At 33.1% G+C, this 24274-nt stretch overlaps 4 protein-coding genes across 6 annotated transcripts in view; 1 reads left to right on the top strand and 3 right to left on the bottom strand.

The window, feature by feature from the left end:
• Positions 1 to 135: 135 nt before the first annotated feature.
• senju (UDP-galactose transporter senju) lies at positions 136 to 5019 on the bottom strand. Of its 2 annotated transcripts, XM_076118156.1 has the most exons (5): positions 4768 to 5019; positions 3621 to 3744; positions 3279 to 3320; positions 2458 to 2641; positions 136 to 2107 (listed from the first exon to the last, which is right to left on the bottom strand). In XM_076118156.1, the coding sequence occupies exons 1-5, from the start codon at positions 4847 to 4849 to the stop codon at positions 1466 to 1468; spliced, it is 1074 nt and encodes a 357-aa protein (XP_075974271.1). In that variant the 5' UTR covers positions 4850 to 5019; the 3' UTR covers positions 136 to 1465. The 2 variants fall into 2 exon arrangements, with proteins under 2 accessions (XP_075974271.1, XP_075974272.1); XM_076118157.1 differs by lacking the exon at positions 3279 to 3320.
• A 573-nt stretch (positions 5020 to 5592) lies between these two features.
• On the top strand, positions 5593 to 10182 carry TBC1D23 (TBC1 domain family member 23). The gene is made up of 2 exons (XM_076118000.1): positions 5593 to 5881; positions 6269 to 10182. Exons 1-2 carry the CDS (start codon positions 5853 to 5855, stop codon positions 8280 to 8282), a joined length of 2043 nt encoding a protein of 680 aa, XP_075974115.1. The 5' UTR covers positions 5593 to 5852; the 3' UTR covers positions 8283 to 10182.
• Positions 10183 to 10330: 148 nt separating this feature from the next.
• LOC142975258 (uncharacterized) overlaps positions 10331 to 24274 on the bottom strand; it is a 73340-nt gene continuing 59396 nt past the window's right edge. For both annotated transcript variants that reach the window (XM_076117997.1, XM_076117998.1), the window contains 5 exons: positions 21886 to 22021; positions 16817 to 16950; positions 16357 to 16542; positions 14848 to 15061; positions 10331 to 14489 (listed from right to left, as the gene is read on the bottom strand). In XM_076117997.1, the coding sequence (XP_075974112.1) occupies positions 14350 to 14489; positions 14848 to 15061; positions 16357 to 16542; positions 16817 to 16950; positions 21886 to 22021 (810 nt within the window). In that variant the 3' untranslated portion in view covers positions 10331 to 14349. The remainder of the gene's footprint in view (positions 14490 to 14847; positions 15062 to 16356; positions 16543 to 16816; positions 16951 to 21885; positions 22022 to 24274) is intronic.
• LOC142975259 (brachyurin-like) lies at positions 17647 to 18566 on the bottom strand. Its single transcript, XM_076117999.1, has one exon. The coding sequence runs from the start codon at positions 18557 to 18559 to the stop codon at positions 17705 to 17707; it is 855 nt and encodes a 284-aa protein (XP_075974114.1). The 5' UTR covers positions 18560 to 18566; the 3' UTR covers positions 17647 to 17704.

Genomic DNA, 24274 nt, shown 5'->3' with positions numbered 1-24274 from the left:
TTGCTTTTATTTTGATATTCCTTAAATTGTATCAACACGTCATAAAAATAATTCCGAAGTTACTATAACGATAAACATAGCAATAATAGTTTGAGACTTAACTATACTAGGACAGTCCTTATTCACAATACTCAAACAAATTAGACAATAAATAATGTTAAAAATGATATTGATGATTATTACTTAAATGGCAACGACAGATAATGATGATATTTATTTGGATATAAAACATGGAATAGGTTGTGTTAAAACAACACTACCTATTCCATGTTCCTATCATATTTGTGTTTCTTTCTTGCTGTAAGGAATGTCATAAGAATTTGATTTTGACTGCAACAAACCAGTTTGTTTATCAGGTTAAAAAGGAAAATAAGTAGCTCTTAATTGAAATATTATTTTTCGGAGCCTTTACGAACCCTTAAGTATTCAGGTTTGTCATGGATTTTTCATGAGCTCTCATAAGTTTCCTTTAAATCCTGTTTACATCAAAGCGTGTATCTGAATTTGAAAATTTTAAATCTATTATTAAAAACTCGCGAACGAGTAAATACTGAGCAGGAATATTTTAAACATTATATATTAATATAATCTATGTTTGTGCCATATAAATGGAATGGAACTGTACAGTGTAGGTACCTACGCAGATTTGTGGATTGAAAATGTGATAAGAAGACACAATTGGACAGTTTTGATATTTTTAAATGGGAGTGGTATTCAGCTTTTTTCAGTGTGTAAATTACAGTATATTTTCTTATATTCCTATGAATAACTTAAAAATCTTTGGGTATGCACCTTCATACACTTAATAAATAATAATAAATTGCACCTCTCGGTACTTGACCTATATTCAATAATTTAAAATGCTGGCACATATCACTTACACATTGGTAATAAAATAAAATAATTGTACTAAATATTTGTGACAAAGAATACAATTTGGTTATAGTTAAACAACAACAATCAACTATTCACTAAATCCCAATCAATGAGATTCGTTCTGATAAGAAAACAACAAAAAATATTCTTATGTTTTAAAATGGCAAGCTAGTGAATAGTCAAAGAAATTGTATAATATTATATCATGGTAAAAAAAAATTATACATAATTTTGACTTGTGATATTGTGTAAACCCAAGAGATTTAAACAACACAAGTGTAATCTAATCATAAATAATTTTGCGAAAATATTGTTACAATTTAGGCCAAATTAAAGTTCTTAGTCCTTACTATAAACAAAGTCAAGGAATTCAGTAATTCGACACGTGTTCTGTTTATTCCAAATATGCAGAACATGTGTCAAGTTTTATTATCGTTACTTTGAAATTACTCATTAAGAGAATACCAACTTTTCAAACTAAGTAGTATATCGATTTCATACTCCTATTTCTATTATAGTAATTGGATAATTGATATAAAAGATCCTATCTTACTTTAAAAAACTGTACACATAATTCTAAAATTAATGTCTACTTAGAAGTAACTTCCAAAAGTGGTTCCTTATCCTTAGAATCTGTTATATTCGGATTAACATTACTGACCGGGTTTTTGAAATACATTGCGACTGCAATACTGACTAGACAAATAGATAACACTGTAAATCCTGTAATCACAATATTGAATAACATATAACACACTACAGCTGTTATAACCAACTCTAATGCACTTGCATAAGTTTTTAAAATAGAGTTTAAGTTCTTCAAGAAGAAGCTTGTTACTATACCTACTACAGCACTGTTCACTATAATAAGGAGCACGAAGATGTCACCTAAAGCTTCGAAATCGTCAACAATCGTGCCCAGTTCACCCTTGAACATTAATATGAAAAAGTTACATATAACAGAATCTAAGTACATGAAAACGTTTTGTAAGAATATGTCGACGTCGGAGCCTTGATTCTTCAGTAAATATTCGTTATATGTTCCGGCGAGACATGAGCAGAAATTTTGGAAATTAATTGACAGGAAGTAAATATTAAATAGTTGTGACCACAAGTCAGTGTCGCCTTTGGATTGAATTGATGCTGCATCGAAATTCTTGATCATACATCCAAGTGTTAAGATTCCTAGTGATACCCATTGCATGTATGTTAAATTTTTCTTGAACAAACACTGAAACAAACAAAGATTATTTTTATTTATATGAAATCACGTTTAATAAACGCAATTTATTAGGTAGTGTCGTGTAAGAGGGAGAGCTTATTGTCATAGTATAATATACAAAGTAGCATGTCACCAAACACCGAGTCTCTACTGAGAAGTTGTAAAACCATAATAATAGCAGTTTGCTTGACCTGGAAATCGAACCCAAGGCCATAAAGTCAGTTTTTTCTAGATATTTACAAGATTTTTGACTGACTGACTGCTAATTATGTTCAAACAATAATACTTATAAGTATGTTTATCTTTAAATGTGAGTGTCTATAATCAACTATTTGCAAAATATAATATTATGTCCTTACCTGAAATAGTAGTGCTGTTAAAACCACCCTGAACTGTAGCAATATGTAGTAAGAAGTGGGATCATAATGTGACAAGTTTATGAATGCCAGGTTGTTGTAGAAACAGTATAGCAATGACGGAATGAAGTACAGCAGCAGCAGTTTGTAGTGTATACATATTGCTGTAATTAACTGTGGTTTTTTGCTGAAATCATAAAAAAATTAAGGTACTTAATATGTTGAATAACATTAATATACTAAAAAAAATTATATATATTACAGTACAGATGATAACATACTAACATCTATTATGTATCAAAACTCATTGGTTCAGTTATATATTATTCTAAATTTAATAATGGATAATGGTGATGATGAAGGGGCTATAACTCAGATAAAAATTACGTCTAACAGTTACTGCTTTTAATATTTATAAGAAGATAGAATGAGGTGGAAACAAAAAGTTCATAAAACTCGCACAAAAAATAAACTAAAAACCATATACATGTAGAAGATGTGCAAAAATAAATAAAGAACACAAAATAAATAAGTATGAGAAGAGTATGTTTGTCCAAAATCTTATTAATTTGGAACAAGTTGAAAACATAATATCATGATATAAAATTATGTTAATTTTGTTTATTTGTGTGCCTGAGTGTATCTCATTGTACAATCAATGAAAGATTTCCCAGACCAATAACATCTGACTTGTTTCAACTTCTGTACTCCCTACTGAATATTAACCCAAAAGATTGATTCCTGTTTATTCCTAAATAAAGTAGTCAGAATAGTGTGAGAGTGATTAAAGTTTATACAGTTGTTATTTAGCAACGAATACTCACACATAAACAGCGGAATAAGTTTTATTCTTATGTAGTAAGTAGCTGAAATTACACACAACATTGCTTTCTTAACTAGACAAATTAGAAAATGAGATGAATTTGTTATGGGGCCTATGGGGGTAACATTGGATGATTATAAGTCAAGAAAATATAGTGGAGATTGTCAACGACAAGTCATTTAACCAACTAGCCATCACTCGTTTGTCCGATACTATTGGATGAAAATGTAACTATATATCTTATTATCAAGTGATGTGTAGCGGTCTATGTTGAACATTGTCCGTCTTCACTATAATGAAGTCAGGATAAGTTAAATAAGGAAAATTTACTATTGTTACTTACTCCTTTTTATATGTGTAAATTAATGCCGATGCAGTAAGCTTGAGCACTTCTGATAAAAATACCACAAGAGTGGTATTGTAGTCATAGCCGCCATTTTCTGTCTTAGATGCTGTTACAAACACACCTAAAAGTAACAAATGATTGATTAAAATTTAATCATGTGTTTCAGGTTTCTAGTAAAGTTTATGCAGAGTGTATTGAGAAATGAAAAAGATCATAAAAAAGTGTGTAATGTAATAGGCAATAACATGATTGTATTACAAATGAACACTTTACATATTCATTGTGTTAAGACTGTAAATGTGTAAACATAGCTTGCATCACACATTCAATGTGATTGTACCTAGAAGTACACACATATACATGATTTAATAGACATTTGTACATGTAGCATTTTGAGCATTGGGTAACTAAGTAAACCATTTTCCTTAATATTTTTCCCAGTAATAAGTCAGTTATCAGTATTATTACAATGATAACATCAATCTGATTTATAAATATAGAAAGATTTTTTTAGGTGATTCATACAACCCACAATTATTATTAGGCAAACTTAAAATATTGTTATACAAATTAGATGCAGTACAAATAAACTATTACTTATTTATTAAAACCTTATTTATCAGCAACTTAATGCACTAGGAAAGGATGTTATTAATAATAATGATTTAATTAAATTTGATAAAACTGTTTTATCAATAACCAGTTGGGGTTTTCTTATCAGTTGTAAAATACTATTTCAGGGCTGTATGACTAACACCTAATAAAAGTTAAATTGGGTATAACTTTTATAAAATGATCTCATAATATTAATACTGTCTTGTTTACATTTTTTATGATTGAATAAATTCAGCACATAATATATTACAAACTCAACATAAGATACATGTACCAGGCATTAGTATAGAATAAAAAAGGCTGCTTCATACTGGATTCTATTATCAGACTATATTGTTATTTATGTACATAATAATAATAGTAAATGCCATACATTTCGTATCAATTTCCTCACTGTGATGCATCACATAGCACATGAATATGTTATACATCCTAAAAAACCTCCAAAGATATAAAATGTTAAATTAACTGACTCTGGGATGGTTTTAGATCACTGTTTCTTACAATCTCAAAAATTGTATTAACTTACCTTGAAATACGAAGAGTATAATGTACAAAGCGAAAATAATAAAAGCCTCTTTATTGGGAAACAAGCTAGAGAATTGTTTCATTTTCCTCTGTGTGAGTAAATGGTACTGTAAGAAAATTTAGAGCCTCCTCAAAAGCCCATTTGGTATACGGCAATGAAAGAATGTAAACAGTTCGTAGAGGATATCTCAAGTCCGGCAGTCTGCCCCGGCCTCGAAATCCATCCAACACAAAACAACGTTATTGACATTGACACTATTTGACACTGAATGACGTAGGGTTACCAACTCTCAATAATTCATGGGAAGGCGCAGTGGAAAGGCAAAACCTCGAATCTTTTGAGTCACGAAAACTTAGTTTAGCCAACCAAGATGAACCAGAGCAAAATATCGTAGTGAATTTCAAAATGAATATAATATATTAAGCACTTTGAGGAACGGATTTTTATGTTTCAGGATAATCAGGATGCAGTCAGAATCATAATGAGAGATCTATACCTACTCAGCTGTGGGAAGAAGGCGTAGCGTAGCTAGGTACCTAGTTGAAATGGACTAGCCTCTGTATGCTAACTGGCATCAGGAAAACATTTACAACATACCTATAACCATAAAAACTGTGCCTCTAGGTATTAGCGAATTTTCCGAATTTCAATAAATTTTGATTAAGACGACCGTATTTGTCTTTTTTTTTGGTATGGTATATTTTATCGAACGAGTTGCAAGAATGGAAATAAAGATAACAATTCATGTTTAGCAACGAGTTTTAACTTTATGTAGATGACGATAAAGCTCAATCTGTATTAACTTGTATTTTCTTTGGACAGAACAGACAGGACTGATTGAAGTTAAGTGGTATTGTGGTGTTGAAACTGCAAATTGGAATAGATTGATCGTGATAAACATTACAGAAATTACCGAAATTAAATCATATAATTCGTATGAAACACACTTCTCGTGTAATTTTCAGAAAATTAATAACATAAGTGCGCAAATGCTACAATCTGTGGTTATATGAAAACGAAACGAATAATCGTAGAAAGCAAATAGTGCTATCAGGACTTTTTAGTTTTCAAGAGAAGTGCAAGCCATGGCAGGTGACGAGGACGACAGTACTTGGTAAATATTCATAATGAGTGCAGTTTGCTAGTGACATTTAGTTAAATATGTTTCCTTGATTATAGATGGAAACATACAAAAATGTAAACAGTATGCATTACAGTATGTCATGTTATAATGTAGTGAATGTGTATATTAATCATCATTGAAGTATGTTATTTCATATCTTGTGGTTTTGGATGGGTATTAAATTTTACCTACATTAATGATTTCTTCTAAAAACACATCTGTTCATATTGTTTCTTCAACTGTGCAAATTTCGACTGTAAAACAGCATTCGATTTGTTTTTTCTTTGACACAGTATAGCCACTGTGTCAAAGCTAATTACAAAAAATTGTAGCTAATTAGCAGCAAAAATTAACAATCCATATTTACTTTAATTTCAGGTTGATTGAATTGGAGTCAGCTCTTTTGGATGGATGTTCAGCACAGGAGATTAATGTGCTTACAAAAGGCAAAAAGATCCCTGAAAGTTTACGACCTGATGTCTGGCTTCTATGTCTAAGTTGCCAAGAAGCAGGTAATCAGCTGTTATCCTTTGATGAAATATTTGATTTAACCAATCAGAATGAACTTCGCGATGATGTCAAGAAGTTTGTTAAACGACTTGGAAATGATGATGATGACAAATTATCAGTTATTTCTGATATAGAATCTATAATAACATTTTACTGTAAGTCAAAATCTATTAATTATAGTGCAAATAATGGTTGGATTGAAATTTTGTTGCCACTGTTAAGTTTGAAATTACCAAGGTCAGACACATACAATTTATTTGAGAAAATCTTAAAATTGTACATTCCAAAAGGCTGTGTAAAAAATGGTGTGCCATTCCACATACTTCGATTAATTCTGCAATACCATGATCCAGAGCTCTGTTCATTTTTGGACACAAAACGCATCACTCCAGAACAGTATTGTTTGCCGTGGCTGAGGTCTCTTTTTGCTGGTACATGCACTCTAGAAGTAGTACTTTTTATGTGGGATTTATATTTTCAAAGGTCTGACCCATTTTTTATATTCTTCCTTTGCCTAATTATGATTGTTAATGCTCGAGAACAATTGTTGCAAATGAAGAATGAAGACAAAGAATCAATTATTCAAACTTTAATTGAAATGCCAGGGGACCTAGAAGCAAATGATGTTTCTGATTTTTGTTCACTTGCACATTACTACTCACTCAAAACTCCTCAGTCATTCCGTGAAGATGTGTTAGAAGTGTTATTCTCTGATAGTCTACTAGAAATTAATTCAAAACTCTATTCCCAAGCATTATGTCTTCCTGTGGCCGTCCATGAATTAATTGAAAGTGCTACACTTGACTCATCAAATGGCGACAGTGTGAAATTTTTCCTGGTAGATTGTAGACCAGCTGAACAATACAATGCTGGTCACTTATCAACAGCATTTCATCTTGACTGCAACTTGATGCTGCAAGAACCTTCTGCCTTTAATACAGCTGTTCAAGGATTGCTGAATGCTCAGAGACAAGCCTTAGCTGCAGGCTCTCTGGCAGCAGGAGAACATTTATGTTTTGTTGGTTCAGGAAGAACTGAGGAAGATAGTTATGCACACATGGTGGTAGCATCATTTTTAAAAAGGAATACTAAGCATGTTTCTATGTTGGAGGGAGGTTTTGTAGCAATACATGACTATTTTGGGCCTCACATGACTGATTGCTTGGAAGAACATAATCCATCCACCTGTCTAGTATGTGCACCAAATAATAATAATGAGGGAGCAGAAACACATCAGACTAAGATCAGAGATAATATGCCAGCCAAGCAATTGTTTAGTAAACTGTCTTCAGCAATGAAAGCAAAGAGTCAAGAAGTAAAAGGGAAGCTAATAGAATACATTGTTAATCCCAACTCCAATTACAATAATGGAGAATGGCATGTATCAGCTGGAGACAGGAAGGAACAGAGATACAGAAATGTTCCTCCAGTATTCAGCATCAATGACGAAGATGATGACTCCAGGTCGGATAGTTTGCGTCGAGATTTCACAGATTCCGATTCATTAGAAGAAATTGTGGAAGTACAGTCCTTCCTTAAGGAACAAAATATTGTTGATAACTTCCCATGTCAAGAAGTATTGCTTAATGGCTATATGCATGATTCCTACCTAGTTGTTACTGAAACCCATCTTATTGTATTACGCGACATTCCAAATAAAAGAGGAGCTGCGAAGGTTATGTCTAGAAGACCTTTGTCCACAATCGTTAAAATAACGGCAAAAAAGAGACATCCGGAATTAATAACATTTAAATACGGAATACCTGATGGAGACAACCTACTGATAAAAGATATGGATCGTTTTCTTATTCCTAATGCTTCTGTGGCAACAAAAGTGGTTTCAAATCAAATTGTTCAACAGTTAGATAATAAAGCGCAATAAAAATGAAGCTGCATATAAAATTCAACACGGCTATTCTAAATAATATTTAATTATGTAATATGCATTATTTAAATATGTGCCCACAGTAGAGACATTAACTCGAAGTTTTAAGAAGTCTGCTCATTGCACGCCGTGTGTATATTGGGTGACGTTCCCTCTATCTAGGTCATTAGTCATTACGAATAATTAAATTTTCGTCGTCTCAGAGTACCCTAAAACACGCTCAAGCGTTTAATTTGTCAATTCAAGTAGCAAATGTTAAGGCTCCATTTAGGAGATGTTATTTGTTCTTTTTATAATATATGTACTTAGAATTGAAAATATAATAGGTTGCGTTTAAATCTACGATATTTGGTATGTAGGTACTTCCATTTTAAATTCCATTTCACTGTATAACGTGTTGTCGAGATTATGTAGGTACGTGTTATTGAGATCTACATTTACATAGATACTTAATTAGTAAATGTCAGTCCTCCTTACGAAATGTATGAATTGGTTAGTTTGAACAAGTGGATACAGAGTGTTTTATACATTTGCTGTTACTATATCTATCAGATAGGATATCCAACACTAATCTAAAAGTCGTGAAACTTGCCCTAAAAAGTATTTTAAATTAAACTAACAGTATATTATCGTGAGGTATCGTAACTTAGACGAGTCATTTAGGCATTCATTGTATCACAGAATGTTTGCTGAGGTGTTGTTTGACAATCTGATGTGGTATTTGCACTTTGTATAGTACCTAACTTCCATTTTTTTGCGTTTGGAGCAATTCCATAAATATTTTCCCACTGTTGGGCACGGATATCAGAATCAGTGTCATGCCCGCAGTTAGAGGCTTTCAGTAGTCATGATTGTAAATTCTAAACATGGCCTAAATATGACACATCAAAGTTTAAAAATGTATAATTTAGAATCTTCAACTAGAAAAAAGAAAATGTCGAAAAAACTAGAAAATGTCGCCGGTCTATGCAGTTATTTAGTCCGATTCTGTAAATATCCTTGGTTGTCCAATGAGTAATTAATGTGATACAGAGCTTTAGAAATTATATTATAGATTATTGCAGAGAATATTTTTGCTATTTTCGTTTCTATTTCATTTTACTACTTAAAAAGTTGTTTAAAAGTGTGTTGGTTGTCCAAATCGTATAGTTGAATGCTGTGTAAATCTAAAATTAATTGAAATGGTCTTTATTAAAGTCTGTATGTAATTATTTTGCGAATTATGTATTCTAATATTAAATACTACGATAATATTTTTTTTAAATACATGTGTGTCATTCCACAACTCAGTCATGGATAGATAAAAATCCAAAAATAAAATTCTATGCCTAAAATATGTATAGATTCTGCAACTAGTATTGTAAATTCTATTCAATTTGTCTAAGTCATTATTATTTTTTTGGTAATATATTTGATATCAGTTGATTTTCTGGTGTTAGATGTAAGGAATGGAGAAAATGGATTGTGTAATGGTGCTCGTAGACTATTGAATGCGATACTTACAAATGTATGTACTGACTTAATTTGTCTTTGAATGTAGTGGTGATAAATTCAAGTGGAGCTAGCACATTATAAAGGCGAAATATTATCTCACGTGATGAATTAATTTAAGTTTATTATGCACATATATTTATTTCAAGTTTATAGATGTATACGCATAGTACTTACCTTCCTATATGCATGTACTAGCACATTTTAAAATTATAGAGATTTTGTCAAGATACTAATATAAGTATGTAATGATAGTAATCAGAGTACCAAGTATTGTATTCTTAACAGGCGATAATAATCACCAATGTTATTCTGCTGTAATAGATGTTCTATTTTCAACGTTTAAATATTCATTCTTAAATTATTTGTATATTTAGTTGTTATTAAATAAAGATATATGTACAAAATAAAACCGGATTTCTTTATCACTTATTTTCCTGCTCTACATTTTCTGAATATAAGTAAATACAGTCACAGTACAGAATGTCCTGTGTATTGCAGATTCCACATTTCCTTAAATGTTTTACAATTAGGTATAGTAATAAAACCAGCTGTAAATTTCCATAGGTACTTTATTGTTAATTCATGTTTAGTATTTGAAAAACAAACAAGGTTTATCACACGTTCAAGTTATTTAAAATGGATGAACGCTTCGTAACAATAACATAGGCCTTCTATTACACTAGCGCGCTAGTGCGGCAAGGTTACAATGACATGCTTGCTTTGCTAAAAAATAGATTAGTATTATGAGGACGAGGACATAAAACAAGGGTTTCCTTGACCTACACGTGGAAAAAAAATCTGAAAACAATTAAACATTTGCTTTAAGCATAGCCTTTGAATGATGAGTTACACCGTTTCGTTTCCAGGTTCAGCAGGATGACGAGGTTTTCTATTTGTTACATGTGACGAGACTTAGCTCTATACAAACGGCACAAGTGTTACTTTTAGTAGGTTATCTGAAAATCAGCAGGTGTCCATTGCTTATATAAAATAAAGGAATGTATTATTATGTCATTAACGAAAGTAGTGACAATAATAATAAAGCAAACCCTAAACAGTCAAGCAATAAGCTTCGACTCTCAACCAAAACAGGTTCAGCAAAAAATATATATAACGAATAAGAAAAAACAGGAGTAATCCAATAAATTACCATGTCTTATAAAAACAAACCTTTTACTCAAATCAACCGATTCTGATGCATCATACGACAATATTAATCGATAATCAATAATAATCATTCTATCAATCGCTGTTAATATCCGGAACTTGATTTTTAACATTTTTTACGTCTGTTATTCTAAGCGTTAATAGTGTCTTGGTAGTACCTAGTCAGTTTTTATTGATGTCTCAATGCTCTAGTTATTACATTAGGATAATTTCGTTGACTATAATCACAAGGTCATTTCATTAGTACAGTCAGAGCCATAAATGCTTAGACCATGTTTAGGCAATCTAACCGAGTATGCCATTCAGATAAGATTAGTTGGTGTGAATCATTATATGGATCTGATTGTACGATTCACTTAGATTCTAATATTTATTTTAATGTTCTGTTATTTTCTAGTCTCTTAATTTTATTTTAGAAGAGATTTTTGGTTCTAGATATTCTAATCAAAACTAGATTCGATTTCATCGTATAGTTGGTATTATGTTATCTAAGTATTATCATACGGAAATCAATATTGAACAGATTTGTATAAAAGTTTGTATTAATTTTCAACATTATAAATTATAATCAGGTAGTTATTAATATGCATCGTTTGTAAATAAAATATTTAAATTGAACAAGAGGCACATCTCAACAAATTATATTAAATAATGTAAATAGGTAAATAGTTTTCGGTACTAGCTACGTTTAGGTTCCTAAGGCTTTCCTTAAAATATGTAACAATCATGCTTTTTTGATATGTATTTGTGGAAGATACCGTGGACATACCGGCCTAAAGACCAACCCTCTTATTCATAAACACACTATAAACCTATTTTAGTTAAAAAGCTACTATAATATGTTTTCTCTTTTTCATTTCGCTAAGGAGTGAAAGAAACAAAACACTTTATAAGCCTTTTATAACTTCATATATTTTTATGAATAAGAGGGCAAATATATTTAATATGACGAACACATTGATGTTGTATTAAATTAAGGCAGTAAAACTATATAATCTATAATATTTAATGTTAGTATTGGTATAATATTTACACTCCATTATAATATCGCTATTTACAATTAGGATACCTATTATTATAAAGCTTTAGAATAATTATGCAAGGTTTACTTAGTTGGAACAGCGAAATTGACTAGTAAAAGATATAATATGTCAAAGTTATAGCTAGTTAATATTTTTATGATGGATTTTATTTGTATTGTTAATATTTGTTCAATATCTATCTATCGCAACTGAACAAGTGGGTTTCCCATTTCTGATGTTTATCCATTGCTTTTGCTTGCCAGTTGTATATACCTACTATCTTCTCAAGTTATTGTAGATATTTAGGAAGGTACATGAAATTAACAGGTAGTTAATTTCATTATAATTGTGTATACGAAGCAGCGAGTTCATGTTATGCCATTCAGTCGTTTTTAGTATATTGGTGGTAGTCAGTAACAAAAGGCACTGAAAAAGCTTTTAAACACCGAGTACGAGACATATTATGCACATACATATACCTACGTGAACCGGTTATCATTGTATGCTTCAAAACAGCTTCCTAGCTCTAAATTTCAGCTTTTTAGCTATCACGGTTTATGACATACCTACAGCCTGGAGACAGACAGACAGACAGCGGAGGCTTAGTAATAGGTTCCCGTTTTACCCTTTGGGTACGGAACCATAAACAAGGCTTTAGAAGCATACAGTCATAACCATTTCAATGTCTTGAACGACTAGTCTTGCTGACTGTACAAGAAAAATAATGACCCATGTTTTTTAATTTGTATTACATAATCAATTATCAGTTTATTCGCTTAAAGGATAAGACGGTGTTCTTGAAGTAATAGTACTTAATACAAAGCTTTGCAACATTTCTAAAAACCTATTAAATATTATAACAATTATTTTATTTTGATCCCACATAATTGTATTGGTTATTCTTGCCATACAAAATAACAACGACAAGTAAATTGTACACATAATCAGTAGGTACTAATACATTCACTAATATTTGTTACAATCACTTAAAAATAAAATGAAAATAAAAAAAAATAAACATAGTTTATGCTTCGCAAAAATATTAGCTTAACGTCGGTTAAGAATGCTCTCGATATGTAACTATCTGCATCCATCCCCTTTTCGTATATAATTAGGTATGTATTGCTGAACATTTACACAATCAAGCACTTTGGTATCGTTTTGTCATATCTAGAGTTATCTTATATAATAATTACTATATATTCTCTAAATACTTATAATTTACACACTAAACTTGTCTCTCGAGGAGATGATATGTTATTTTGGCGACTTCGAAAATGTCTAGGCACAACAATGGTTTTAATAAGCAATGTAATTGTACCCCTTTCTGGAAAATATTCAAGTAGAAACATTTTTTGTCCATAAAATAAAATGACCAATATAATTCGGATTGATTTTGTTCTGAATTTTGCTTGCCGGTTGCGTCTTAGTATAGAGAAACATAATTTATTTGTCTTTAACCAAAGTGTACAATTATCAACAGGATACAATTTTTCGGGCATAGTTTATTACAACCCCGTGATTCCTTTCAGTGCATCTGCTATTTAAGCTATGATTAGTAAGACATGTTACACACTTCGGTTTGGCATTAATTCGCCTTGCCGGACGACAAAACCGAATATGTGTACATAAACCCGATCGTCACAAGTCGAGTCGAGTTCGAGATAGTCGAGTCGGATTTGTTGTTAGATAAATATTGCCGAACCGAACGTCTGGAACCGAATAGCAGTGTGTAGTAGTAATAGTGTGTAGCATGCTTTAGACAGTATTTTGTCACTTTCAGTGAAAAAGACAAAAGACTCACTAATCAGAGCTTACACATCGTTTATTAGTATAATATCCGCAATCCATGCCCTTTTGAAAATGTTATTATTCGTAGTTATCTATAATAATAGTACCGGCCTATTTATATGTCTATGATAAGAAAATTATTGCATAAATAATTAATATGTAGTTCCGTAAATAAACATTACTTAATTATTATCAGATTAATAAGTTTAAAGATTTTCTAGTACGATTCGATTGTTTTACTAAAAGTCTATATTCACAACTCTTTTTCTTTTATATTTTACAAGGTTTAACATAATTAAAATATAAACCAGAAGCTCAGGTGTTAGCAGATAAGTCCACAATTTGTAAAATCATCGATTTTTATAAATAATACAGGTTTGAAATGAGATAAATTGAGCTATAGGCTCTAAATATTTTTAAATAAGTAGACTATCATTTCCCCGAAGTTTAGTACTCAGTATACTAGCAGAATCGAAATAATCTACTTTGATTTCAAAACTTGCGATGAAGTATTTATAATTATTAATAGACGAACATATTACACATAATTTTTATCACAGCCCATTATTAAAATTTAACGACTTGCCCTATCAAGCAACAGTGAGCAAGCAAATAATTAAAATACACATTAGCGATGAAAAAAATTTGTTAGTGGCCCCCGACGTGCTTGAGTCTGCTATTGTGATGTTTGTTGGCGGCTGGGACAACGTCGAGGGTTTGATGACGTCCACTGGAACACAGAATGTTCAATATTAGGTATACTTAGAGACAGGTATGCAATGAGTACCTAACGATAAGGAGGAAGTAGATACTCTTCTCAATGTATGTTCTTTCTAATTATTTGATCATAATCAAAATCAATAGATATCTATTCACTAACATTAAATGTGTTAAAATACCATACTTGGGTAACACATAACACATTGGCATAGGCTTATGCCAATGTGGTGTTCACAATTATTGCTTATATTGCTTACCTACACGTAAACCTAGTCTGAGGGTCTAATTATAGGTCTTCTTTTAATTAGATAAGTTCTAATACAACATCCATAAAATCGTGTAATAGGTACTATAGTCTGTTGATTTACCTATAGCAGTATCGTTTCTGACATCAGCGAATTTGTCCTCGATGCTCCTGAACTCTGGTATAGTGCTGACACACGTGATCTCTAGCCGCCCGGTAGCTACGATCTGCAGTTCTGACACCGTCACGAATAACTCTCTTTTACTAGGCTTGCGACTTTTATGCCGGCTGCTTGTGTGTATGATATTCAGTTCCTCGTGCTCCTTCATTCCAGCTACCTGTAAAAATATTTATATTGAATGTATTTAACGTACACTATAAAGAAATTTAAGCTGGAATTTGTCGCAAGTGGAACTTTAATAAATTATTTTCAATGGTAACGTGACTTTAATAAAGTCTAACTAACAAAGTAGTCTAAACATAGTTAAGTTTAGGTATGTAAGTTTACAAATTATGTAAATTTAATTGGGTCCTAGGTTATCCAACTTCTGAAGCCCAGTCTTTATCTAACGGTGAGAAGTCTAGAAAGTGTAGAGTTTAGATATTCATGTGAAGCGACCATCGTCTGAGAAAACTTTCTTAACATTAAATATATTCAAAATGTATTCATACTAGTTAAATCTAGTTTCAGGTCATTGTTGCAATGTCTCGTACATTGCACTCGACGTTCAAGAAAAAGTTTTTCTTGTTGGTTCCCTTGCGACAGACAAACTAGTAACAACAGACATAATCACAAAATTAACTGCGGATTTTAATAAAAGTTTTTAAGCGCAACGAGGCGTAATTTTTTGAATGGAATAATGAAGTTAGATACTAGTTTAAATCACATTTATATGCTGTAAGTTTATTCTAAAAATATATATTTATTTATGTTAAGTTGTTTGACGTAGTCTTCACCGTAGGGACTGTTTGACATGACGCCCTTTCCGGCGAGGCGCCTCGAGAAAATGCAGAAAGAATACTTACAAAACGCAAGTAAGTGTATGTTAAGTAAAAAGGAAAATTTTTCATATACGCCTACGTACATCCACGGTAGACAGACACATGCACGTGCGAACATAACGGTTAATTTGCATAAAAGTAATTTCCTTGTGCCTAGCAACGTGTATAGGCGTACACATGTAAACCAAATTTATTTACGCGTCATTTTAGACTGAAGTTACGATTTAATTAACTGATGCCGGCCCGTTTTGCGTAGATAGCTATTTAAAAGTAATTTCGAGTACTAACTAGCGGTTAATTATCTGGTAAATACCTAGACCATTTGCGTTAATCAGAGGCGTGACCGCAGTTGTGCAGATATAGTCATTACGTTGCTCAAAATTCCTGAATTCTTTGGTAAGCTGTACACTAGTGTACACTGTACCTACCTACATATTATTCATCACATTCACATTTTGTTTAGTAGGTATATAACTAGGTATAAACCCCGGTTTCTGAGGTACATTTAGCGGCAGTTTATCTATTTAATAGCGTTTTTTTTATTTGAGTTTAAACGCTGTTGAATAAATAAACTACCGCTAAATGTACCTCAGAAACCGGAGGTTAGTAATTCAAATTCAATAGTTTTTACCTGATGTTCTTTCAAGATGCAGCCAGGAGGTCTAGTGGCGACATGCGACGCGTGCGTCAGGGTCAGTAGTGGAGGTGGGCTGCTATAACTGCTGTCGTGCTCGAAGCTCCTCTGTAAACCTCTTCGGCCATTCCGCTCGCTCATTGGTACGCGAAATTTATGAGACTGCGCTACGAGTTCATCCATCTAAAAAGATTTTTACAAATAAATAGCTTTGAACATATTTTGTTAGACAACTTTTGTTTTTCCCTGATATTTAGCGCAAAAAGACTTGTGTTCGAGAATTTAGTATTGTATTGGATATTACGGCTGTCATCTTTTAGGTACTTATTTTTACAGTGTTGTAGATAATGAATCAATTTAATTACGAATTTGAAATGAAGTCTGTAGACGACCCGGTCATACAAAGTAAATCAAGATCAATGTCAGATACCATAAATATGATTTTAGATAGCGTTACCTTTCTCCCGTTGATAAACCATGTGATATGTGGGGCGGGCAGAGCAGGGGCGGTGGTACAGTTGGCTCGGAGAGTCTCGCCAAAACTTAGAAAACGTGTAGGGAAGTCGATTCTTGGGTGATGCTTTTGAGGATCTAAAACAAAAGTTTGAATCGTCACTTGATAAAGTCACTATGAAGCTTCCCTCAACAATTCAAACATTTCTTTAGGGAAGCTTTATGTTTGAATTTTTTAGGTGATTGTATGTTAGTATTTAAATGTTTTGCAGAACATTTAGATCTATTAACGTCTGATGTATTATGTTTTTTAGTATACTTAAGTGCAAATACAAAAACACTGTTCCAATTTTCCAAATTAAAACCTATAGTAGGTACCTAACGTGATATGAGGTCATAATATTAATTGGACGGAATAGTAATAAACTATTTTGTAACTCGTAGTAGACCTTTAAATATTTAGTACGTTACTACCTACGTTTAAAATATTACATGATTATGTAGATAATAAATAATTGAACGGTTCACTGGATCCATTAGCCAATTAATCGGAGCAAACTCGCTGTCCTCATTTTCCACCTACTTCCTGACGTCGGGTAAGTATATGAGCGTCACGGCGTCGGGTGACAAAAATCAACACATTATTACTAGGGTTTAAAACTATGTGTTTTTATAAAACTCGTACTTTTCCAATGAACTTTTATTGTGATTCGTCAATTCAAATAATATTTATATCTTTAAGAGGCAATTATTTTAATTTACAATGCAGCTTAACATGATGGCTCAGTATTTATTTATCTTGTTTGAAGGAATCGTGAAACAAAAACGAACGTGTACTTTGTACAGTGTAATTTATCTATTAGTATCACAATTTTTCAAGATCTTAATAAGTTTACAGGTGCATCCGTATCCAGTCCATGAATGAGGTTACTCTTGCAAAAGCTGACGGGAACTGTAGTTCGCAGCCATCTCGTGCGACGAATGAGCTGACGCCGATTAAGACTTCACGCCCATGAACGGTGATCGTGAGTGGTCCACCTGAGTCACCTTGGCAAATCCCAACACCACCGTTACCATGTGTGCAAATATTTGAGTCCAGCACTACATCACCGAACACTGATTGGCATTGAGCATTTGACATCACTTGGAGCATGACATTTCTCGTTACCGTATTGGTCGTAGGCAAAGTTAAATCAGAATACCTCCCGTAGCCCGCAGCTCTTGCCCATTGTCCAGTTAGGTCTATGTTAAGAAGAGATCCAAAAGGTAATGCTATCGGCTGAATAGCGTTGTTGAAAGGTACCTGTGCCGGCAAATGAAGCATTGCGATATCATTAGCGAAAGTTCTCGAATCATAGCCTGGATGCACAGCCAACCGCCTAATAGCCATCCTTATTCCTCCATGGAACAAGAAAGGTGAGCCGAGAACAACGGTGATCTGTCTAGCTTGAAGTCTTCCATCATACCAGCAATGTGCGGCTGTTAAAACTCTTGTATTAGTTAATATTGAGCCTCCACAGGCAGAAGTGGACCCAAATCCCAGATCAATGAGTAACCCGGCGAGATATGGGTGATTATTGATCGGGGCTATTGTTCCTCCGACAATCCGGCTGTTCAAGCTTTGTTCTATGCGATATATATTTTCCGCATGTTTAATTCCGACTTCTAGATGCCAGCTTCTTAATTCTTCTGCATTATTATGCACCCAAGCGGACTGAATTAAAAACAGTACTAGAAGGTAGCGCATTGTATAAAGTAACCGGACTTTGTGTACCATTTTTGTTTCTACGCTTTTATATAGAGCGACAGGTTAACTTTATCTGCGCTGTTTTGAGATAATTAATTAAGCCGATAGGGTTTTATTGCAGTTATTAAATAAGATTAACATTTTCGTATAATTATATTATTGATTATTCTCTAGTGACAGGGGAGTCAACGAAGGAATTAAAATGCAGACAAACGTAATCCAGGCTTATAATTAATCTTAACTCGTACGTAAGTAAAAAATATTTGTTATATTGTTATGAAGCGAGTCACAGGCGCCCAGTAAATCTTTAAGGATACTTGTGACACTTTGATAAAGTTGTAACATTAATCCATAATATTTAGATAATTACCTATTAGAAGTCGAAAAAACCAAAATAGTTTTGGTGACTTCGAGTGTTTTCCGATAATTTGTTGTAAATATTACGTACAAATAATACATAGGTATAAGATATGATTACCCACGGCTACGAATCAAGTCAACCGTATTTTCTTTGTTTATAAACAACGCAACCTAGACCTTTATCTTATCAAAATGAAATGTAAGTAGTAAAGCTTTTCACACGAATCAGTACATTTCATCATAATACGCAAGTTTCTTTACAAACAAACGGTGTTCTGATTGACTGAATATTTTTGTATTCAATTCGCGATTCTCTGTACCATTCATGTTGTACAAATGTACACACACCTGTGATAGCAGTTGATTTACTGCCCGTTTGGGTGAGGAATTTCCTTCCCGAACCTTTTGGGTGCTCTATTAATCATTTATTACGTCGCAGGACTCGCAGGGTACCAAATTGCGTACATTTTAGGCTCTGCGCTTTACCGGTCGTGAGTAGTGGTAATGTTTTTCTATATATTTGTTTTTTTTACACAACGGTCCTTGTGATACTGCCTATTTTACTTCCTAATTCTGTCTAGATTTTTAAGGATGATTTTATATGAATCTAATTTATGGCAAGTCTACGTTTCTTTTCTTCGAGATACATAAACCAGAGAACGGAAACGGATCCTCCTCAATAAAAACCAGTCTGCGATATTTGCTCGACCCCTCTCGTGATAAATGTTCGGTTGAAGAAATACCAACATAATGTTTTATTTTCAAGAGAAAACAACGGTTAATGACTAAAGTTTAAGATATACAATGCATCCGGCTGGTAGTCAAGGCGGTTTAAATCAGAAGCTGACTGCTTTTGACAATATTACTCAAATTTTTAAAATCTAAGTTCATAGTAAGTACTTAGTTCAATTATACAAATTGTTCAGGTGATATCTGACATCATCATGAGGTTTGAACTCTAACCTATATAATAGTATTATTTAAAAAATTGTTAGTCCAGTTTTTGGGGTACCCATCTACATGTATTTTGTGTCGCTGATGTTGCATTTATTCAAGTCAGAAATCACAAAATTCGCTGCGGTCGGGTAAAGCAAATTCAAAACCCAATCAAGCTACCGTTTCTGATTCGAAATAGCTCTATCCTATTCAGCTATCCGTATCTTCCGACCAAGACTGCGGTTTGGGATGCTTAAATTTTGCTTATTTTAACAAGCTTAAGGTTCAAAGTCGTTTGATATCAGGTATGTTTGATTTTAATGGTGCGTGTGATCTTATTTGGTATGCGACGCACGCGATGGTCAGCCTTCATCGTGAATTCTAATAGAACACTAATGATGATGTTTTGGGCGGCAAAATAGTTTATTTTATGTAGTTTTACATCTCGCGACCAGATAATATTGAATGTATTCCTCTTTTAGTATTCAAGGGTCACTCTTACGTGCATACAGTAACAGTGCGTGTCGCGAAACAGGGTTGACATAAGTTCGAATACTTTACACGAAAACGGCTTTATGATCATGTTGCGATATAATAATAATAATTCATAGTACTGTTGTTTGACTGCCTCTGTGGCGCAGTGGTTTAGGTCGCCACGCCGATACCACTGCAACGGGAGGTCGTGGGTTCGATTCCCACACGGGACAATTATTTGTGCGATCCACAAATAATTGTTTCGGGTCTGGTTGTGCTTTGTGTCCGTTGTTTGTATGTTTGTAAAAGTCCCCGCGACACAAGAGCAATTCTTAGTGCGGGAGTTGTCTTTTTTAAAAAAAAAAAAAAAAGAAAAAAGTACGACTAGATAAACATTAAAGTGGGCAATAGCATAATCGCCTGTTCAGGACTCGCCGGTTTTTTAGTATTATTTCAAAGTGAAAAAGAGGGGGCGGGGGGTGAAGTAATTAAATGGTGCCTATGCTTGCATAATTATGTACTATTTAATGGATACACCAACTGCGAACAAGGACTTCTAAACATTCGGTGCAGAGGAAGTTCACTGAGTTCATAGAAAGCGCATCAAACAATGTTGAACTCCAGTTAATTCATCTTTGTTAATTACTAAGCTAATCGACTCACTTCATAACATCAAAAACACTATAACATTTACCATAGCTCTACCTCACCTGTTACTTAAGTACCGAAATAACATTTATATCTCTTAACTCAGTTGAGAGTTTAAGCAACACGTCAAGGAATAAATCTCAATTTAACAGCACTCAGACTTCGTCCAACATGTCTGCGATACGGGCATTTACCAACGAAAATTATACTTTGTTGTCCACTTTTCACTCAGAACTATAATCAGAATTATTTTGAAATTTCACACATAACAAAGAGCGCGGCTTGGACATTTGCTTTGATATAATGAAGTAATCAAAGCGAGACGACACACACGGGATGGTTAAAGATTTTTTCTATTAATTTTGTATGAAAAAAGTAAAGGCAGTTAGCTAGTTTTTTTATGTATTTCTTTGTTGGGCATTATTTTTTAGCTTAGTTTTTTAACCCCTACTATCTGTATCGTAATTGTCAAAAGTGATCTAGCCATTTGCATGAAAAATCATAGTGTAGTACGTTAATTTTCCGGCAGGCATTTTGCTGGCATTAATGATAATAATTAACTGAAATATAAAATAAAATAAGTTAAACGTGAAAATATGACGTAATTAAATAGGGACAGTTACTTTTGTAGCTCTCATCGTGGCAGTGGTTTTAACGCCACCCGGCTGTAGTTAATTATTCGCACTACAGAGTGAAAACTATTTTAAATTAATTAAATTTAATTGCATGGTAGAGTATTCTACTTCGAGAACTCGTAATAATAAAGCAACTAATTAGCTAAATTAAAGCTGGACAAGTTACATTGGAAATTATTTTATCTCTGCTGATATTAACTTATGCTAAACTTTTTACAGTAAAATTGTGGATTGCATTTGAATAAATGTAAATAAATAAAATGTTATACATACGGAATACAGTGAGTTGTTTTTCAGGCGAGGCTTTCGTATAGATCGGTGTGTCGAGTGACACCTCGCACGAATAGCTGTCACTCGCAGCGAAATCCAGGTTCTGCAGGATTATTGAGTTCTCCGTCGCTAAGGCGATCTGAAACGAAACAGACAATTATTTTATCTTTACGAAAGCTTTATATTGTTTGGTTCTTTCCGGCTTTTGTTACGAGTTTTATTTAGTTGGCAATTTGATGTAAAATAAGGGTAAAGTAGTCACCGAACCAAAAGTCATAATAATATAAGTACTTAACATTAAAACTAGGGCTACTTTGTCAGTTTACTTTAAAAACTACTATTACTAGAGTTCAAATTAAATTTATTTTTGTCAAGTTTCAGGTCCGGCCTAGGAATATAATGTAATTAGCTCAACGATTAATAATGTTGCTTTGTTTTCATGTCATTTTAAAGGATAGGTTTAGTGAGTAGTCAGTAGTAGTCATATGAGGTCAGTTGAGACCAGGAAATGTCTAGTCAGATTACACGTTACCATACTGCAAGACATTTAGAAGAGCTGACGGAAGAATTAATCTCGCACATTTTTTTTGTAAACTCAGATTCTCTACAAGTTACTTAGTTTTATTTACAGTATGTTGAAAATTTGTCGTACCTATACTTGCGTATGTTGGATCGTTTCCTATTAGCGTACTAAAAAGGCAAATTCTCGTAAAGGTAAAATGAGATTTTTTTAAGGTAAACGTGAAGAAAAAACGTTCACGGGTTCAACGAGGGACTCTGGGCCATTCAACAGGTGACTCAAGGTACTTATTATGATTAGATATTCTGATTAGGATAATGTTGTTCAAGTAATCGATTTATTAGCTACTCAAGTTTGAACGGAGTTTTCGAAGGATTATTGGGTACTCGCCGAAAATCTGAAAGGAAACTGCTTTGAGTTTTCTGAAAGGAAAACTTTTACTTTAGAATAACTATGTATCACACATGTACTTTGTACGCTTATTACTTGCAGTATAAATCCTGCTTAATAGTGTTATTGCCTAAATGAATTAATTTATTTATTGCGTAGTGATGACACTTTTAGCTAGCTTCGTAAAAGAAAATAATCGACAATGTTTGTATGCACTTACAGTTTCTAGTAATGCATTACTAACAAGGTCTATCTCAACAGTCCTATATCCCTAAACTCATCAAGGCAAAGCATAGATAGATATCTTGATTGCAATGTTACAGAATCACAATAGATTAATTATAACCTAGTGGCCGGTGACAGGACGTATTAAAACCCGTTAACATAGGACACTAATGACATACAAGGCTAAATCAATACGCTTGTGTTGTTATGTAAATTCCGCCTGTTGATACTCTATCTATGTATGTATTTGTATGACTCATTGCATTACTAAGTAAGCCATTATTGTCTTATCTGTACATCGACAAACAAGGGATATTGGTAATTGTTACTGCACGAAATTGTAGTACGTGTTGTATTTGAAAAGTAGATTGTTTTTTTAGCAAATTTACCTGGTAAAGAAAATTAGACAACTACCACGCTGCATTTTGCTAAAGCTTTTAGTATAACAGGAGTAATATTTTAACTAGACTGCCAAAGTGATTATTAAATTTACCTACGGGGAACAGATGTGTTATTTACTGTTTCCTATTATAATATATCAGGATTGACGATGTCTTTTAAGGAGAGATAAACTAGTTACGGAAGTGCGGACACGTAAGATATTTAAGTTTGCCGACGTGGACAAATGTAGATTATGTATTTCATTGATTTATCATAAATTTAATGAAATCCATATCAATAATGCCTTATTACGAGCCGATTGCAGGAAATAGCAGAAAGGCTGTTATTTATTACATTATAGATACACAATAAAACGATTGCATAAGACATAAGGACCATCTTCAACAACACTGATAACAGGTAAGCGTCACGATACGCGGATATACGAAAAGTTGTTATGAAACTACTTCTGATAGCTAATTTGAAATCGAAGTATCAATGAAATGCAATTCAATACTGCACAAGTTCGCAAGGTCTTCAGAAATTTTACTCCACTTTTCACAATCAGCTAGATTGACCTGGAAGTAAGGTCGACCTGTTACGCCCTCTCTGCAACGGAATGGAACGAGCATTGTGCATGCAATCAAACGTTCCTAAGGCACGCCGAATTAATTTAAGTGCGCTTTTGCATAATGTGTACGCTATTCTATTACATATGTGAATGATCGTAAGTGTTATTATAGTGTTTAATGAAATAATGAAATGTTACGCGGCTTAATATAGTTTTAAGCTACGGAGATCCCGCGGGATTTTTGAAAACGACCTTAAAATGACGTGTAGTCGTATATGCCTTTACAGATTTGTCGTATCGTAGTA

Source organism: Anticarsia gemmatalis, chromosome 9, assembly GCF_050436995.1.
Source record: "Anticarsia gemmatalis isolate Benzon Research Colony breed Stoneville strain chromosome 9, ilAntGemm2 primary, whole genome shotgun sequence".
In the NCBI taxonomy this organism is placed as follows: domain Eukaryota; kingdom Metazoa; phylum Arthropoda; class Insecta; order Lepidoptera; family Erebidae; genus Anticarsia; species Anticarsia gemmatalis.
The sequence above is the reverse complement of the archived record's forward strand: the minus strand, read 5'-3'. Positions and strand labels throughout refer to the sequence as shown.

Coding starts and splice junctions, on each gene's coding strand:
- TBC1D23 (XM_076118000.1), top strand. CDS start 5,853: ATGGCAGGTGACGAGGACGACAGTACTTG. Junction 5,882..6,268: donor GACGAGGACGACAGTACTTG/GTAAATATTCAT, acceptor CTTTAATTTCAG/GTTGATTGAATTGGAGTCAG.
- LOC142975259 (XM_076117999.1), bottom strand. CDS start 18,559: ATGCGCTACCTTCTAGTACTGTTTTTAATTCAGTCCGCTTGGGTGCAT.
- senju (XM_076118156.1), bottom strand. CDS start 4,849: ATGAAACAATTCTCTAGCTTGTTTCCCAATAAAGAGGCTTTTATTATT. Junction 2,642..3,278: donor ACTTATTCCGCTGTTTATGT/GTGAGTATTCGT, acceptor TTATGATTTCAG/CAAAAAACCACAGTTAATTA. Junction 2,108..2,457: donor TAACAGCACTACTATTTCAG/GTAAGGACATAA, acceptor TGTTTGTTTCAG/TGTTTGTTCAAGAAAAATTT.